Source organism: Apteryx mantelli, chromosome 15 (genome assembly GCF_036417845.1).
Source record: "Apteryx mantelli isolate bAptMan1 chromosome 15, bAptMan1.hap1, whole genome shotgun sequence".
NCBI lineage: Eukaryota > Metazoa > Chordata > Aves > Apterygiformes > Apterygidae > Apteryx > Apteryx mantelli.
Genome location: NC_089992.1, coordinates 14,698,113 through 14,716,525, shown reverse-complemented (window position 1 = coordinate 14,716,525; position 18,413 = coordinate 14,698,113). Strand labels below are relative to the sequence as shown.

The following is an 18,413-nucleotide window of genomic DNA, read 5'->3' as shown; positions in this document are numbered from 1 at the left end:
CCCTCCAGTGTCAGTGGATGCAGCCTCCAAGAGCGCTGTTTTCACCCAGGGAAGCCAGAAGCATCCGCACAGCATTTCTCCCAGCACAGCTAGATGGCAAAGGCAGTGAAGCACCGTACTGGATTTAGGCTTGACCCCTGACTCTCCGCTGCTTGATTCTGAGTACAAAATGCTCCTATTCTACAATCACAAGCTTCTTACGCACTATTTTCTTTTTTGTTAAAAAAAAAAAAAAAAAAGCTTCATTTGCACAAAGTGCGTCTTTAGGCTGAATTTTGTTTCCAGTTTCTAAGTGCTTCCCACCCACTGCTTTCATCCAATCTCAGAAAAAACAGACTATCACACCACTTCTAAACAGTCCCTCCCCTAGGAGAATAGACAAACATGTTTCCTCCTCCCCGCAGCTCCGTACACATGAAATATGTGGCTCTGTAAACAGTTACATAACGTCTCTAATAATATACACTGTGCCCCATCTCCCAAAGTGAGTTAAGTTGCAGCTCCCCATTTAAGAGAGCTGTAGGCTCTGCTACCTGCCAGAGGAGCGGGGGCGGAACAAGTTAGAAGAACTAAAACACTGCCATGGAAAAAGTAGGAGTTTGCCAAAAGATGCAGCTTTATCGTAGGGCTAATGAGCTCCCTCAGGAATGGTTTCAACACGAGGAACCGGAGAAGGAATACATCCTGCTGTTCCTAAGGCTTGCTGAAACAGAAACCCAGGCTGCATGCTTCAAAACATCCAACAGCAGTTACCTGGTCCTACTTCTGAAAAAGCCTTATGGAAGTGCTCCAGTCATTTTCTTGGCTGAGGGACTTGTACGTTTACTCTCACTGCAGTTGCCAATGACATGACAGGCTCACATGTTCTTTCAGCAGTTTTTCCACTTGGGTAATACTCTGTCTAAACAGCTGATGAGACAGTAATGCTCACTTAAACCCGGGAACTCACTTGTCTTTTCAACAGCCATGGTTATAGATGCTACTGCATACTTACACTTCCACAGATACACCGTCACACAGGGTTTTCTTAGGGCTTTTTTCTTAGGGTTTTCTGCAGGCTGCAGCTGTCCACACCGGGTCGGAAGCACCGGACGTCTGGAGTCTACACCCAGGGCTCTGCGTCCCCAGCACCAGGCAGCTCAAGGGCAGCCTGCAACACAGCTGCTCAGTGCTTCCTTGCATACCTCCGAGTCACCGACTCCAGGCAAGCAGACCTGCCTTCGTAATACAGACAGCTGTATTATCGTGGAGGCTGTTTATTCTCATTGTACAAAGCATCAGGAACACCACTCATTTGCTGGCCATGTTTTTATTTGTCTTTTGTTTTAAACAGGGGAGCCAATGATACATCCAGTATTTCAAAAAATCAGAAGGTAAAACAAATTTTCAAAAGACTGAGATGCTACATGCTATATTTAACCTAATTTTATTCATGCTTGCTTTTGAGGGAGGTAGGGAGGGGGATGGGAATCATTCAGTAAAAACATACAGTAAAAACAAAATGTCTCACCATATAGAACTTTAACCTACAGTAATGTTGTACCTTAATTATTTCCATGCACACAACTAACATTACAAAAAATTTTTTTTAAAAATGAACACAATTAAGACTTCTAGGAGCATTTTATAATAAAGCAATTCCTAATTTCTTTTGTAGAGATCAAGCACCTCCAATTACAAATTCCTATACACAGTGAGTGCTTTACTTGAAATGAAAAAACAAAACAAAAAAGATGTATTGGATAGCCTCAGAATAAGCCGATGTTAATATATATTCAGCTATGTAGGCAATAAACCATAGTGCTAAACAAAAACTTTTTATCTGAAAAGTAACTCAAATTAAGTTGACTTTCTATAATTACAGAAATATACTTATTTGCTAAAATAAATAAAAGTGCTGCATATTAACACTTCACTATAAAGAATGCATACCAGAACATTTATAAATATTGAATGATTTTCAATAAGAATAGCTACTACAATAATGCTGGCTAAATAGAAGTGCATAATGAGAAGCACTATGGGTGGTTAATGTTTTGCCACATACTGCTGTTACCTTGAGGTAGATAACACATGCGTACCAAATTCTGCATTCATTTCAGTTGCTGCTGGTATCATGTGTCTAAGAAATGTGTACAGTATGAAAAACTCTAAAATACACATGAATGAAAAATGTTTTGGGAAAAATAGATATTTTCATGCAATTATGTACAGTCTCACTGTGTAAATTTCAAGGCAAGATTCTTTTTCTGCAAAACATGGACACTGTTTTTCTGAGAGAATGTTTTGTGTTTTTTTTTTTTTTACTTGGTTTAGTGCATTTTTTTATTACCTCCTGCATTTTGCATTATTTTGCTCTATTCTTTAATTTTGTGTGCAAACGACATGCCAGTTTAAAAACAAAACTAACTTATGTATAGAAAGTAATTCTGGATTGTAAAAACAATGGTAAACAGAAAACTAATGAAATCCATACCAAAGTTACACCATCTGATTCAAGTAAAAAAATTACTTACACTAGTAATAAAAAAAGACAAACACGCCTCATGAATATAAAAGAAATGTCTGCTGAGTGTTTTAATTTAGATGTTTCAGAATGCTGCTGTATGTTTTGTGGGGAATTTGGGGAGATGATTTCATAGCAGAAGGCGTTAACGTGGCCTGTATTGATTTCAGGGGAGAACCGACAGGGCTGTGAAACTGAGGAATACCTATAGCCTCAAGCTGCTTGTTGAAGAGGAGTTCTCCACTGTTACTGAGAAAGCTCTCTTCTCTCTCCTTCTCCCCAGGCTTCCCCTCCTCTACTGGCTCAGGTTCTAGCATTTCGGCATCTTCTTTCTTACTAAAAAATTTGTCCAAATAACTGGTGTAAGTATTTTCTTTTTCAACTTGTTCATCTTTCCTTACTTCACAACAAAACTGGTCTATGAGGAAGCACTCTTCCCCACTACTTACAAACTGACTATCCCAAGAAGTTTGGTACAGAGCTTCTAACTGTGCCAAATTAGCCATTCCTTTCTCCTGCTTCTCTCTGCTCACTGACTTTGATATTAATCCTTTCAACTCTAGTTGAGACACTGAGCTATTCAAGTCATTTAATTTATCAATATCAGTAGACTCATGTTGTAAACTAAGCTGAATGGTTTCTGCTATAAACGAATCAAAGTCAAATCCTTGATTCTTCTCCCTTTCTTTTTCAACAAGCTGCTGTGATGCTTCCTCAAGTGCTATCTGAGCTTTCACCAATCCATTCTTTTCACATTTAGACTTGCCTTTCTTATCAGACTTTTCTTTGCTCTGTTCCTTCCAGTTTGAAAGATCTATAATAAGCTTGGGCTCATAGTAATGGTTAACTTCACTGTCTCGCCAAACTAAATTATCTAGGTATGAAGATGACCTCATTTTGTAATTACAAGTGTGACTACATTCCAGATCGCAATACTTGTTTTCATGGTGATCTGAATACTGCCAGCAAGGCTCAGTAGAGAAGTGGGTATCAAAAGCAGGATCCTCCAGATACTTTTCACGATCTCCATCCAAATATTTGCGAGGATCTACTTGCACTTCTTCCTCATCAGTAACATCAGAAAGAGCCCTTGGATCACGCTGCACTTCATCAGCTTCATAGTTATTATGAATAGGCCAGTCATGGTCTGAAAACTGACTCTCATGGTATCTGTAAAACAATTTCCTAAGTGTTAGTGACTAAAAACAGCCTTCTAACTCCCAAGACAGATAGTTATGATTAGAAATACCCTTAGAGAATACTGACAATTCAATATACATAAAGCTTTTCCTCAACCAAATTCAGATGCCTCTTTCCAGTTTTTAATTTAATCTGGAATAAAGCAATCCTTATATGCACATCTGAAAGATTTAAGTCTAGAATTATGTATGATAGTTCACTCCATTTACAGATCTCTCCTTAAAGCATGCTCAACTGAGTTTAAATATGACTACTGTAATCCTCTTTACCACTAAGCGTTAGACAAAAACAATCCATACTTAAGACTCTCTTCTTTTTAAATTTACCTTTAAGAGAAATATTTTTTGGGGAAAAAGAAATGAAGATTAAACTACAGATTCTAGAGTCCAAGTGTACTTCAGTAATCCATCAGCGTATCCAAGCCAGTCTAACAAATCACAAACCCAATGACAATGCACTGACTATGGAGGAAAAATTTATTCCCAGGCTGACTTGAAAAGAAACAAATAGAAATGGAAATGATGCCCATGAAGCAACAATGACTTCAAACACATAACAGTTCAGTCACATTGCATATCACAGTATGCAATAAACTTACCTTTCCCAATTATAAATATGGCTGTGACTTTCGTCCATCAGCAGAATATCATCAACCTCATCTTCAATGTGAAAAGGATGACTTGAAATAGGCTCATCCGTTGGAAAGGAATAAATGCTCATGTAAGGATGGGACAAAGCTTCTTCTGCTGTCAATCGATCCATGGGACTAAATGTCAAAATTTGCTCCAAAAAGTCCAGTGCTGCAGAGAAAAAGCAAGTTACAATTAGAGAGGATAAAACTGAGATTTCAAGCACCTAGATTTGAAGATTAAGATTCATTGCTTTGCTCTACAGGTGTCCATCTGCTTAAAATCTTAACTTCTCACCTGCACAGTATCACTACTCATCCTATACTGCCAAAAATATATTATGTAGCCATAAACCTAGAAGAGCGGAGGCTGGACAATTTAACATCAACAGTAATTTAACTTGGAACAGGAAAAAATTACAAAAGAGAATGCTTCAAGTTGAATCAGCGTCTACCAATAACTGTTACTAACAGGCCCGTCAGTCAGTAGTTAAGATTCAAAAGTTTTTTGGCTTTTTCGGGGAAACTGTTTTTGACCTGACTCCATTCCAATTTTTAATTTGTATTTGGAGTGCTAATATCTCAGAATATGAGCGATTTAATCAGCCTTACAGGGGGAACAGGTCCAGCAGAGATGCAAAATTCTGCTCCAAAGATGACCAAGTAGCTATCATGTAATTAAAATGTTTCTTACTACAGCTGAAACCAACTTTTCTTCGGAGAATGTACAGATTCTTCTGAATAAAACTTGCTTCTACCAATCACATGCATGCATTGTAAAGTTGTTCACCACTATTTTAAGATTTTTTGAAAGACAAAGTATTTTTTCTGAACTACTTACCTTCAGGACTGATGCCTGGAAGCAACTGAGTTAAAGGTTTGTGTGGCTCAGTCATATCATTTCTAATGTAAACTGGAATTACATTGAGAAGCTCCTGACGGTCCTCCTCATGTACAACAGGAATTGATTCTAGAATCAACTGCATCTGTTCAAGTTCATGTGCACCTAAGCACCAGGAAAAAACACAAGCTGTCATTTCAACTTCAAACACTCCTGATCCATGTATACGAAAGACGCATCAAAACTCTGTGCCCTGTGCAGCTACCTTCTATGAAGACTAGTATCTCCTGCAACAGAGGAAAGTCTGAAGCTCCAAATTTGTATGATGCTAGATATGAAAAGCTCTCAAAAATGGTGCAGTATACAAAGAATTACAGAGCTGCTTCACACTGATAAACATACCTAACCTTAAGTTTTCGTAAGTCAAAACCAAGGACAAGGTGCTCTATTAATACTGTATCTTTTTGCTAACATCCTGCAGCCTTCCCCCTGCAGTGGATCCACCTCATTCATTCAACATTTGATCTGTTTTTGATTTACACAGTCCCTTATCAATAAAAGCAGTCATGGTTTAGCTCAGCTAGAGACCTGACAGACTATTCACATTCATATTAATATTCTGCTCTGAAATCCTCTATTACTGTCAGATGTAAGATGAAAATATCTGCCAGATAAGTAGTGTAAGTCAGAAAAAAAATCCTAAGACTATATTTTAATTGAAATTATCATATATTTTGAAGTGCAGTGTTAATATACTCTAAGCTTCTGCCCCAATAAAAAGGTACATAGGCGGAGGCTTTAAAATAAAATTCAAGGCAGAAGGCAAAAAAAAAAAAGCGTTAGATGCCAAACACTAATAAAAAGTTAAGACAACACTTCCACCAGCCAGCAGTGAAAGTCCTTAGAAATAGATTTTTATATTTGCTTTGAAAACAGATATAATCAGTTTATAACTGTCTACACAATAAAATAGGAAAGTATTTTAGTAAGTTTTTATAAAGTCACAATAAAATATTTTAAGTTACTTCACTTCTAATGGTCTCTGAAGTATCACTGGGCTAAAAAAGAACAAACCTATAATAGCATATGCAGTGGATGCATTTCAAATAAACAAATGATATCTTATTTCCATACCAATATTAAAATTGGTGTACGAAGAAATACAACTCATCTACTGCAACCTATTGTTCACCTCCCAGAAACACTCACCACCCTAAAGATTCAGCTAGCAGACAAAGATGTATAGAATTATTTGCATGGGAGCGTTTCCTTCCTTCACCAGGCAGCTTTGGGCAACCATTAGCAATGTTTTGAGGTGATATTATATACAAAAACAAATGAGGTCAGAAACAGATTGCACCGTCTCAAAATATATACACTATAGGCTCACTACAGCAGTTTGCATGATAGTCTGCACTGGCCATCCTACCTCACACCTGCCATGATTCAAATAAAAGCTGAAGCAAAACCACTGAAGAAAGTTTGACTGATACCTACATTCCCCAGTTGAATCACCACCATCTAATGTAAAGTTATCTGCAGGACTGAAAAAACTGTGTTGTCTGCCTACCTCAGGCTATTACAAATAACTTAAAATAATCCATCAGATGCTATACTGTCCATAATTTACTGTAAATCAGGTTCTATTGTATCTTTATTTCATATCATACCCATTCCAAAATTAATCAGCCTTTTCATTCCACCTTAAAAATTTTATTTTAAAATATTTGAAAGAAAGACTTACATAAGTTATTTGGAATAGTTATGAAATTCCTGATGTGACTTCCCTTCCCTCCCCTGTCCCAGGTATTCTGCAATTTTAATCTGCCATTATTCATCCTATTCCTTTAAGCTTTTCAGAAAGCAGAATTCCTAAGGGATAGTTCAGAAGTGGCAGCAGACAGGAAGGTTACAAATTAACCAAACCCTCCCTTCAAACAACTTTGCAAAGGAATTTTATTCAGACTGGTAGCATAGGTTTACTGTCACATCCCCAAACATTTTCCCTTTCCAAATGCATGACATTAAGTAGTTCGCTTTTCTTTCGGCCAAAAAGCTATGGTACTGCTAATTTAATCAGAGGCACGCATTTAAAAATATGTTTATAGATACCTATTCAGTGCAGCTAGGGCACATAATCCTACAAACTTCAGATTTTTATTATTAGACTGGGTCAAAATATAGCTCACTGTACAACTATCAGACTAATAAAAACTTCTGGCAAATACTAATGTATCAAAACCCCTTTCGAACAGTTATCTTCACAAAACAAGTAGTTTCAAGTTTTATGTATCCTCCTATATAAACAGAAGTTATATGATCCACTCCCCATTCAAATAAAGTAAAACAAAGTGATTTTAACATTACTAGGGAAGCTGTAGGCTATGTGCTGCCATAAACCAAGACGCAAATACATAACAACTAAATTCTCAATATACCAAAACCCAATTAACTGAACACAAAGGTTGTTTACTGAAGACCAAAATTAAGAAAAAAACAAATACACACACGTGCACACACACGCACAAGATCAGCAATACTTCTGCTGAGCTTGATTAAATACAGGCCCATGAAAACTGAAGAGAATTTCACTAGAATCACAAAACGCCATTCGGCCTTCCACATTTGGTCAAGTACTCATCTCAAGCGTCTCTCTGTATTTGTCCGAAATGCAGATGCACAAAACTGATCAACTCATTAGTTAAGACATAATCTGGTGTGACACTTTATTTCTAAGAACAGTTTAATCCAGTCTTTGGAATAGAATCCAAAACATCTAAGCCAACGCTCCAGTTTAGCGAGAGGGGAAAAAAGGTCAAACCAGAAAGATGGAACAAAGGTCCACAAGTCCCTAGGAGCCACAAAAGCAAAACCTGCCTCCCTAAGGGGTACACTGTCTTAAGCTCATAAAAGAAAATAAACCTTAAATGAGTTCAGAAAGCTCAGAATAGAGCAGACCATTCCTTCTCCATCATGGGCAGGAAACTCAATTTCTGGGCAAGATGTTAAGACTCTACCCAGGTCATTTGAAGCACATTTTTTAATTAGCATTTGAAGCAAAGTCAAAATGCTAATAATGCCATTACGTAGCAATCGCATCACTGGATGCAAAATCCTAAAATTCACAGGCTTTCCCCTACTTTTTGTTATTTTCCAATAGAACATCCAACATTTTCAGGTACTGACACAGTGGAAATCTAATGCATCTTTTATTAGCAGAACTTTAATACACTGGGGACATTACTCCAGTAGTTATTCACTGAAAGAGTTACCAACTCATTGCAAGTTAAAGAAAGCCCCTTCACATATTAATTGCTAGTTTCTATAAAATTATGATTTCAAGGTGACAGTACACTATTAATAGTTTTAATGAGAAAATGCACTCAACTTAATTATCTTGATGTATAAAGCTAAGAATTACTGCAGAGGTGTGGCTTTAGTCCACATGTCTCTAAAGGAATGTGAGCTCTGAAATACAAGCTCAGTTCATAGAGGTTTTATCTATATGAGCACAGTAATGTGGGCCAAGAGGAGCAAAGATGGGAGCAAACTGGAGCAAGACAGCTGCTGCTGAGGCCCATGGGCCACAAAATAAGCATTTCAGGGGGTTTACTCTAGACTAGCTCACCTGCTCCCATGGGTTGAATGCCCAACAGCAGGTGGAGCAGATCAGGTAAGTTCCTACAGTGCATAAGGCAATTTCATTTTATCTAACAAGACTATTTTGCACATGGAGCTCCATCAGCAATGTGGTGCAGGATTGAGATGAAGAGATTTGCTTCAAAAATGCATTCCTGATTCTAACTGAAGTACTAATGTAGGCACACCCAATGAGACTAGAGCATTGCTTCCTATCTCACCAGAAACATTTGGAGGTTACAAGTTTCCCTAGTACACCACACTGAATTTTAAATCCCAATTTAAATCAGGTATGTCCCACCTAAGGTCCTGCTTGTACCACTGAAACACAAGGCATGAACTGAAGTTGACTGAAGCTGGGAATTTTCCTAGTTCAAAACAATCTGTAGATGGCAAAAAAGAATTGGGAGTGGGAGAGGAAAGCCTATTCTTTTACAACATGAAATATAAAGAAGTGAGAAATGATTAGGTCTACTACATTTAAAATCTTTAAGAAAACAATACTCAGATCATTCATCATCCTCAAATACTTCCCGAGTACATCACTTTATTAAAACACATACCCATTTAGAACACTTCCTATGCCTCCAATAAGTTTAGTTTAACCTAATGAAAGAGCGATTTACCACACATGTGAGTACTAAATTAAATTCTGATATTTATCTACATACAGACTGGTACGAGTAACAAAAATTTAAATATTTCCTACTTAAAAAAAATACATCAATGTATGGTTTGCTTATACAAATGTATAATAATATAGCATATCCCAACAGCCAGTGCAAATTGATACTAGCTGTGAGAATCAACCTTTCTTTAGCAAGATTATTAAGTACTGCCATTTCTTTTAGGAATATACACACATTCTTCTTCCACCCACCTGCAAAGAGGGTTTTCCCAGTCAGCATTTCAGCAAAGATGCAACCTGCAGCCCACATGTCAATGGCTTTAGTGTAGTTGTTAGGAGAAAGCAAGAGACGGGGTGATCTGTACCATTTAGTAACCAATCCTTCAGAAAGATGGCCCTAATAAAAAAAAGAACAAAACAAAAAACAAAAGCTTACTTGCATTTAAGAAGAATATTTTTAAATTATTTATTAATTTTTAATGCATTACCTATTTCAGTATTTTGACTTAAGCTCCGAGGGATAAGGGGACAGCACTAGACCATGTGCCATCCTCTAGTCCAACATTCCCTCAGCATAACATGCATACAAATAACATCTTTTTTTATTTCTATTGTTCAAACAGAACAGCAATATCTTTATGAATGAACAGCAATAACATACAAATACAACTATTTATTAATCAAATGAGGGATGGCAACAAAAGTTTTCTTATTCCCAGATGGCAAATAAATGAAGAGATAATAATGAACTCCCTTATGAAACATTACCTGAACCAGGAAGACAATATTTCTAAATAAATCCCAGGGAGTAGCCACACTTGTCACTATGAATGCGCACCATTTTTAAACTTATCTAGGGCTTCTATACTTATGCCTCTCAGGGTCTTTATTCACTGTGCACACTCTGCTGTTCTGAATACATCTAATTAAAAAAAAAATTTTTTTTTAATTTTATGCTTGCAGTAGTCCTAATAATTAAACTGTTCCCATCTGAGACAAAACAAGCCAAAGATCTCTTTTACTCTATTTGCAAGCATTTCAGTTCTGCCCAGGTAATCTAGTCACCTAGATGAAGATGAATTCTACTGTATGATCCCTAACATGATATCCTACCCATTAAGAGGCCTTCTTAGTAACTCCAAAATATTCTAGCCAAATATTTCGCATAATAAAATAACTGGCTAAAACCAGGAAGTGAAACAGGCTACATAGCAGGAATAAGAATCTGAGAACTCGTCAATGAAAGCAAAACACTTCTGATGTTCTAGAAGCTGGCTGTACCGACATACAAAGACACTTTCTTGCACATATACTTTAAGTGAGTTGAGTCACCCTTCAGAGGATCCTAGCAAGCACCAGGTAAGAGACAGGAGCAGGGAAAGAGAAAATTAGTATACCCTACACTGAGCTGTTAGATCTGTTCATTCCCTCTTGGAGTCCTGCCATCAACTGCTCATTTAAGGTGAACATTACTTTAAATACCTAGACAAGGACTGGCAGCCTTATCTAATCCTGCAAAAGGGAGAGAGATCCTATTTTAAGAAGTCATGGTTGTCAGTATATCACTTGAATATTCTCACTCTCCACATACCTTGTGGGAATAATGAGGATCCATGATTCGTGCAAGACCAAAATCACCAATCTTCAGCACCAAGTCTTCAGTATTTATGAAAAGATTAGCTGGTTTGAGATCTCTATGCAGAACATTTGCAGAGTGAATATACTTGAGCCCACGTAGCAGCTGGTACATGAAAAGTCTGGCATGATCTTCCAGTAAAGGGCCTTGCTCTAGCAGATTAGCCAGATCTGTTTCCATGTACTCCTGGACAATGTAAACACAGTTCAATTCTGTAAGGGAGCCCACGTCATCTGTTAACTGGCTTCCACTAGGACCAAGAATTTCAAATAGTTTGACAATGTTATCGTGGTCAAGTCTTCTAATAATTTTGATCTCACGTAGAGCATGTTTAACACTCTGAGGATCTGTAAGGACAATTTTCTTGACAGCCACTCTTTTGTCACAGTCATTATCAACAGCAGAAAAAACTAAGCCATTTCCTCCACAGCCCAGTGGTTTTAAGTCCATATACCGAGAGCCCAGATCAAAACCGTGAATGTTCATGAGACTTTCAAATTTTTCTGCCATTTTCAAATTCTTTATGTTTCTTTTTCCTCAAACTATTAAGCTTCTGTAAACAGGCAGAGACACTTCCACCGGTATCTGAAGGAAAGGTCTTATAGAAAGGGAGAAGAAACACTTTGCTTTGACTGCAAGATGGTTTCTTGACACTCTCATTTCATTATGAGCCAGCCAGGCCTGTTGTGTCCCCTTGAATTTAGAGCCTGCAAGCTCTATAACTCAAACTGAGCAGAAGATAGAAAGATTGCAGCATTCATAGTTCAAGAAAGATGCAGCATTTCTGCAGACATTAAAGAAAATACTCACAAGAAACTCAAACGGAATGAAATGACATACTATGCACTCAGCTCTACTGTGCTAAACTGGTTAACATTTAACAAAAATGTGAATAAATATGCACATAATAGGCTTCTATTAACATCCTCCTCCTCACAGTGCAGATACATTCAGTGTTGGACTGGTCCTGAGCAGCGTCATTCTATGGTGCTGATAAGCACTATCTTTTCTTCCTTTTCTCTCCTTTGTTTACAGTCTAGTTAAACAGGAAACTGGCAGCTCTTGATTTACAAAAGATGCCTTCTGTTAATGATCAGGTGGCTCCAGCTCACCACAATCACAATCAAAGCTACCATCCATTTTATTCCGTGACAACCTGAAAAGAAGAGAAAATAGATCAATGTCCCAGTACATACAGAAGTCCTTCTTCTCCCCTGACAAGTTGTGCTAAACATGCAAGTTATTTAGCGCCCAGTTACAAAATGAGAAGCCAACACAACTGCTGCACTAACTAGAAATAACACACCCTTTTCATACTTCTTGTGGGGGAAAACTGACAACTATCATCAGATCACCATTTCTAAATATATATTCTGAAAGTTTTATATATAACCTACTGAGAATATTAGGTACGTAATCAAAAAAATCCTACTGAGTTTTAATAAAGAAAAGAACATGGTAGAAGACATGGCATTTCTCCAATGTAACTGTTACAAAATGGTCAGCAATGATAACATCCTGCATCTCAGCCATCAAATTTTGGAAGAACTCCTTCCACCCGGTTTTTACCCCAAAACAGATTTGGATTTTTAAACTTTAATTATTTTGCCATAATAAGAGATAACAGAGTACCATTCACAAAAAAGGATAACATTTGTGCACGCCCAAGATTTATTCACTTTCCAGAATATACAGCACACATCCAGTACCATTTCTGAAGTCTGAATCATTTCAAATAAAGTTTACTAATATCTCAAATGATAATTTTGCCTCTATAGCATCACTGTTGCAAGAATCATAGGAGCACCTCCTACTTTCTACATCTGAGATGTACATTATTACTTTATCAGTTACTTACACACTTAAATCCAATCTAGATTATAATAGAAAACTAACAGTCAGTACATTTTGCATAATGACTGATGTATTCTGTAACTGTTTCCTCTAACATATGGGCACTTTCAGACATCATTAATTTTTAAATCAGTATAATACTCTAATGAATGCAACTACTATTTATGAAAACAAAAATAGTTATTTTCTCAGTAGGTTTCCCTAGCTGCAATAGCAGAGAGTACAGTCATAAAGACCACACGTTGTATTTCTGCACAACATCCTCATGATTTCTTTCAAAAGCTCAGAGATGCTACTGACAGAAGAGTCAAAGGCACACCTTACATGATGTGGTAAGTTACAGCCAATTTCATTACAAATCAACGAAACTTCCTTCCCACCAACTATAGCTCATATCAGATCATTGTGTCATATCTTCAATCTTAAATTAACACATTTCAGCTCTTCAGCCAGCCCTCTAAATAAACAGAACATTCTCCAAACTACCAAGTAATTTAGAATTAATCTTTGAGTGTTTTTCCTTAAAACTGTGCTAATATTTCAGCAAAGCAACCAGGACCAAGCAAAACAAGTCACTGCACTCCAAGCAAAGCAAGTCACACACAAAAGTACAGCAAGTGACGTATCATCATCATATTTAAATATTGGCCTCTTAATTTGCTAGAATAATCAGAACTGCATGCAGAAAAAATAAAATAAGGCAACTGATAGGAATAAGAGTGCTGCGACACACTTAAGAGATTACCATTCCTGAGGCTGAAGTTTGACTGCCACCAAGACACACACCACCAGCACACTGGCTTACTCATTCCCACTGCCACACACCACCCCGCACTCAGGTATTTGTAGAGCCACATGACAAACCACAGCAAGGAAGAAGGAAACCCATCCTTTACTGGATTTTTCTTTTTAAATAAAGATCACCAAATGTAGTATTCCTAACCTGGAAGTTTCCACTATTGTAGTATTCCGTAAAAATGGTGATCTTCAAAGCTTTGTTTACACAGCACACAGGGCCATTGCCTTGCGAGTCCTTTCTTAGCCTATTGTGAGGAGTCCTACTTATACAGTGTTTTATAAGGGTTATTATAACCTTAGCAAGAGTTTAATGAGGTAACCCCATTATTGCAAGCAAGTTATTTCTAAACAATGACACTTTTCCAAACACTATCTTAAGTTTAGATTAGAACTTAAGCTTTCAGCATGAATACCCTTCTTATAATAACCCATAAGTTTGTTTAAAGAATATAAAACTCATTCTAATATTAATTAGGATAGCATCAGTAATGATTCAACTATTTGATCATTTACAATTTTAAAAAACAAAAAGCTAGCCTCTTGATTTTTAACTTTTTTAAACCTAAAAAAGTTCTCATTCACAGCCCAAAGTACCACCAACTTAGGCATCAATTTCAGGCTCGCTCATTTTGAACTGTTGCCTGTAAACTAGCTCATGTCACTCCAGACCACTTTCCTTTCATTCTCTATTCCCTCAAAAATTGTTATGGAAATTTGGTTTTTGTGGCTTACATTTATACTTTAGATTTCATGCTAATTCAAGGTCCAAGGCCTCTGTTCAAATATCCTCCAATAAATTGGATTTCAAATCCTTAGGAACATCTAAAAACAATTTAATTCTCTCCCATAGTTAAGCCTATTATTTCATGTCACTGATGTCTGCAACATGCAGCAATACTAAACTGTTTTCCACCATTTGAGTGTCACATCTGGGACCTCTACTTTAGCCAGTTCCATCACACAACACAGGAACAGATTCAGAGATGTCCAACTGGCTTATCAGTTGCAAGCAGTAAGATTTGCTGATCTCTTCACCATCAACTCGGACTTTACAGCTTCATGCCAAGACTAAATAAAGGTTGAAGCAATACTACTGATGTGAGAGCAAAGACAACATTAATGTTTACTTCAAGGAAAAACAGTTACACCCCACTTACCTTCTGAAGCAAGAGTCCTAAAAATTTCATCCTTAGTTAAGGAAACAAAGCACTGATAATTTAAGCAGCCTACTGCAGCCTTCGAGATGTCCCTATCCTGCCATAAACTTCCCATATAACTATGAGCAAATGACTTAATCCCAAAGCCACAAAAGGCAGCATCTAATCATTCAAAACAGGATATAGTCATAGGAAACCTGAAACAGGAGGCAACCAATCTATCCAACAGATACAGTAACCAACATTAGTATTTTGAGGATAACTATAGGTGGTCATAGCTAAGATATCTGACAATAGAAAAAAAACCTAAAATGAATATCCAGTCTTGCAAGAGCAAGCTTTTATTTACTGTAATTTGAAATTCTACTTTGGAAACAAACCAAGTTACAATACTAGAGCAGGTTCATTTACCCTTATCAAAAAATATGCTTCTGAACCAGCACAGCACATTAGCTAAAGCTTTGCAGTATCTTCTCTTTCACAGATAGCATCAAAGATGTACTTCTTCTACCATGGAAGTTGGGTGTCTCACACAGCAGAGCCCTTTGCTCAAACTCAACAGACCCTTTGCTGCCATCACCTGCAGCCTGCCGGCTCCTCTGCCAGGACTGCAGCTCTCAGCTGTTTTGGTCTGTGACATTTTTGCTGTGCAGAGGCCAGTGAAGCAAAAGCAGCTCTACCAGCTTCCCCATGCATGGGTTAACAGCAAGCAGGCACTTAGGACAAATAGTTCTGTGGACCAGAAGTGAATGGAGGGATGGGAGAAAAAGAAAAAAAAACAGAGGGGGGAAAACTAACCCCAGACTTCCTTAGACTCCGACTAAAAAAATAATTACTTAAAGGATAGTCAGCTAACCAGAAATTAAGGCTTTTCTTGTGTCAAAATAACCTCAAAGTAGCAAGCTTTCTTCTTCACATTTTATAGCCCTTTTAACACTGGATTTTTTTTTTAAACTAATACTTGCAAAGAATGACACAAACACACATCAACTTTACAGATTATTCAGTTTCAGTGAAAGTCCTAACCATCATTCCAATTGCCTACCTTGAAAATACACAGTTAAAAAAAAAATAGATCCCTCTTCAGTTGTGCAACACACTAAATGCTTATGAATATTCAGTACAATTTGTATAGCACTGACAGCCTAACCTGTTAAAACACATGATAGAATAGCATATAGTATTTAAAAAAAATAAAAGAAATAACTCCCTCCCCCCCCAAACCCCACTGTACTGGATTTTTAATCACCCTGATTTGTGCTCAATAGGCTATTCATTTAGGCACTCATGTTTTCATTTAGATTATCTGTCATTTATCCAAGACTACCTTTTTTAAAATAGTACTTTTTTTCCTTCCTCCCACTAAGTTTTAACAGGGAAGCACAGAGATATTGATTTCCTATGTTTTTTGAAACGGATCAGTTCTTGGGAGAGGGGGGCACCCGTGACCCACAGAAGATCTTCTTGAAATTATCCCTGCTGCTGGCAGACATCACCACACATGACTGGCTTCATGCATTATGCAAGTGGCCACTTAAATGCGTGCTAAACTTCTGCATGGGGATTTATCATAGTTTTCAGGAAACAGGATGTACACTAAGCCACTGTCAAATACTAGACGTTTACTTTTTCAGAAAACCAAATAAGACTGAAAGATGCAAATTGATTAAATTATGTAGACCACATAATGACCAAATCATTACTCACAGGAGGAAGGCTAAGAATGACTAATGGCATTATTATACAACCTGCTAAGCACTATCCCTTTGACTACAAAAATACGGGGCACAGAAGTATTTTTTTTAGACCAGCCACGTTGCAGTCAGTAGGCAGAATGAGTCATCGTGCAACTCCTGAAACTGCCGCTTTTTAGAGCCTCCTACTTGCTCCCCACACTGTTTAGGGAACTCTGTAGTGGCAGCCAGCAAATGTTACTATTAGTTTATAAATTCTGTGGAAGATCTGTAAAGGCACACAGAGATCTGCTGCATCTTCCATAGCACAAACAGGAAGGGTACGGTCCTCCAGTGGAGCAATTCAGCGGGAACCACCGCGGGTGCCCAGGAGCTCCGGAGCAGCTCAGCAGCAGCTCGGCGCGGCCCGGGCCCCGCTCGCGCGCGCTGCTCCGCCGCCCGGGGGGGGGGGGGGGGGTCGGGAACAGCGGCCTCGGGAGCGAGCGCCGAGCGGGAGGCCGGAGCGCAGGCTCCCCCCAGCGCGCACCTCCCGCGCCGAAGCCCCCCGCTCCGCGGCACCGCTCCGCGCAGCTCGCAGCCGGGCGGCCGCGGCGCGGGGCGCTTCGCCGTCGCCGGGCCGGTCAAAGCGGCCCCGGGGAAGCCCAAGTTCCCGTCCAGAGGCGACTTCTCGCCTGCGGCCGGCGCAGCCAGGCGCCCCAGCGCCGGCCCCGCCGAGCCCCAGCCGCCCGGTGACGTTACGCGGCTCTGCCGGCGGCCGCGACCTCCCACCGGCCCCGAGGCCCCGGCGGCGCCGCCCGCAGACGCCCCCGGGGCGCAGGCCCAGCCCGCGGCCCCCTCCCCCCCGGCGGCGGAGCCCCCCCAGCGCCCCGGCGAGGGCAGCGCGGCGCCGCCCGGGCAGGGCTGCCGGCGGCCGTTAGCCGGCGGGGCCGGGCGCTGCTCGCCGCGCGGCCTCCCCCGCCCGCCGCGCCGCGCCGCCCTGTCAGCGCCCGCCGCTCCCGCCCGGCTCCCTCACCCCGCCGCCGCCGCCGCCGCCGCCGCCTCGGCCCGGCCCGCCCGCCGCACTGCGGAGGGGCCGCGCCGGCTGCGGCCCCGCCGGAGCGGGCCGGGGGGGGCGCGGGCCGGCGGGAGGGAACAAAGCGCCTTTGTGCGGCGGGGCCGGGCCGGGCCCCGCGCGGAGCGGAGCAGAGCAGAGCAGAGCAGAGCGCGCGGCCGGCCAAGCCCCCCCCGCCCGCGGCCCCCGCCGCACTCACGGGCCGTCCCGGGCTCATCAAGGGGCTGCGCTGCTCGCACGGCCGGGCCCCGCGGCCCCGCCACCGGCTCCCGCCCGCCTGCTCGCAGCCGCAGCCGCCGCCATGTAACCCGGCTCGGAGGGCAGCGAGGGGCGGGGCGCGGCGGGGCCGCCTCCGCGGGGCGGGGCGGAGCAGGGGGCGGGACCGCCTCCGCGGGGCCGGGCCGGGCCGCCTCCGCGGGGCGGGGCCTGGGCGGGGTGGGCGGGGCCTGGGCGGGGTGGGCGGGGCCTGGGCGGGGTGGGCGGGGCCGGGCCTCCCCGGCCGGGACCCCGGAAGCGCCGCGCCGCGCCGCGCCGCCGGCACTGCGCCGTGGCGGCGGGCAGCGGGTGAGGCCCGCGCGGTGTCTGACCAGCGCCGGCCGCGGCTCCCGCCTCGCGGAGCCCAGTGCTTCAAAGAAATCGGCCTAATGGCGCTTTGTGCAGCAGTTAAACGTTGCACCTTGATAAAGTTAACTCAGGCTTTATAGAGCACGGACGCTAACGGGGCTCTCCCCTCCAACGCTTCATTAATACTCCAAGCTCCAATCACAACTGCTTCCTCCTG

General features: G+C 41.0%; 1 protein-coding gene across 2 annotated transcripts; it reads right to left on the bottom strand.

The window, feature by feature from the left end:
- Nucleotides 1-1,293: 1,293 nt before the first annotated feature.
- On the bottom strand, nucleotides 1,294-17,926 carry MAPK6 (mitogen-activated protein kinase 6). 2 transcript variants are annotated; one of them, XM_067305552.1, is made up of 6 exons: nucleotides 17,832-17,926; nucleotides 11,034-12,234; nucleotides 9,695-9,839; nucleotides 5,176-5,340; nucleotides 4,305-4,506; nucleotides 1,294-3,676 (listed from the first exon to the last, which is right to left on the bottom strand). In XM_067305552.1, exons 2-6 carry the CDS (start codon nucleotides 11,586-11,588, stop codon nucleotides 2,578-2,580), a joined length of 2,166 nt encoding a protein of 721 aa, XP_067161653.1. In that variant the 5' UTR covers nucleotides 11,589-12,234; nucleotides 17,832-17,926; the 3' UTR covers nucleotides 1,294-2,577. The 2 variants fall into 2 exon arrangements, with proteins under 2 accessions (XP_067161653.1, XP_013812682.1); XM_013957228.2 differs by lacking the exon at nucleotides 17,832-17,926 and having other exon boundaries at nucleotides 11,034-12,586.
- Between the last annotated feature and the right edge of the window lie 487 nt (nucleotides 17,927-18,413).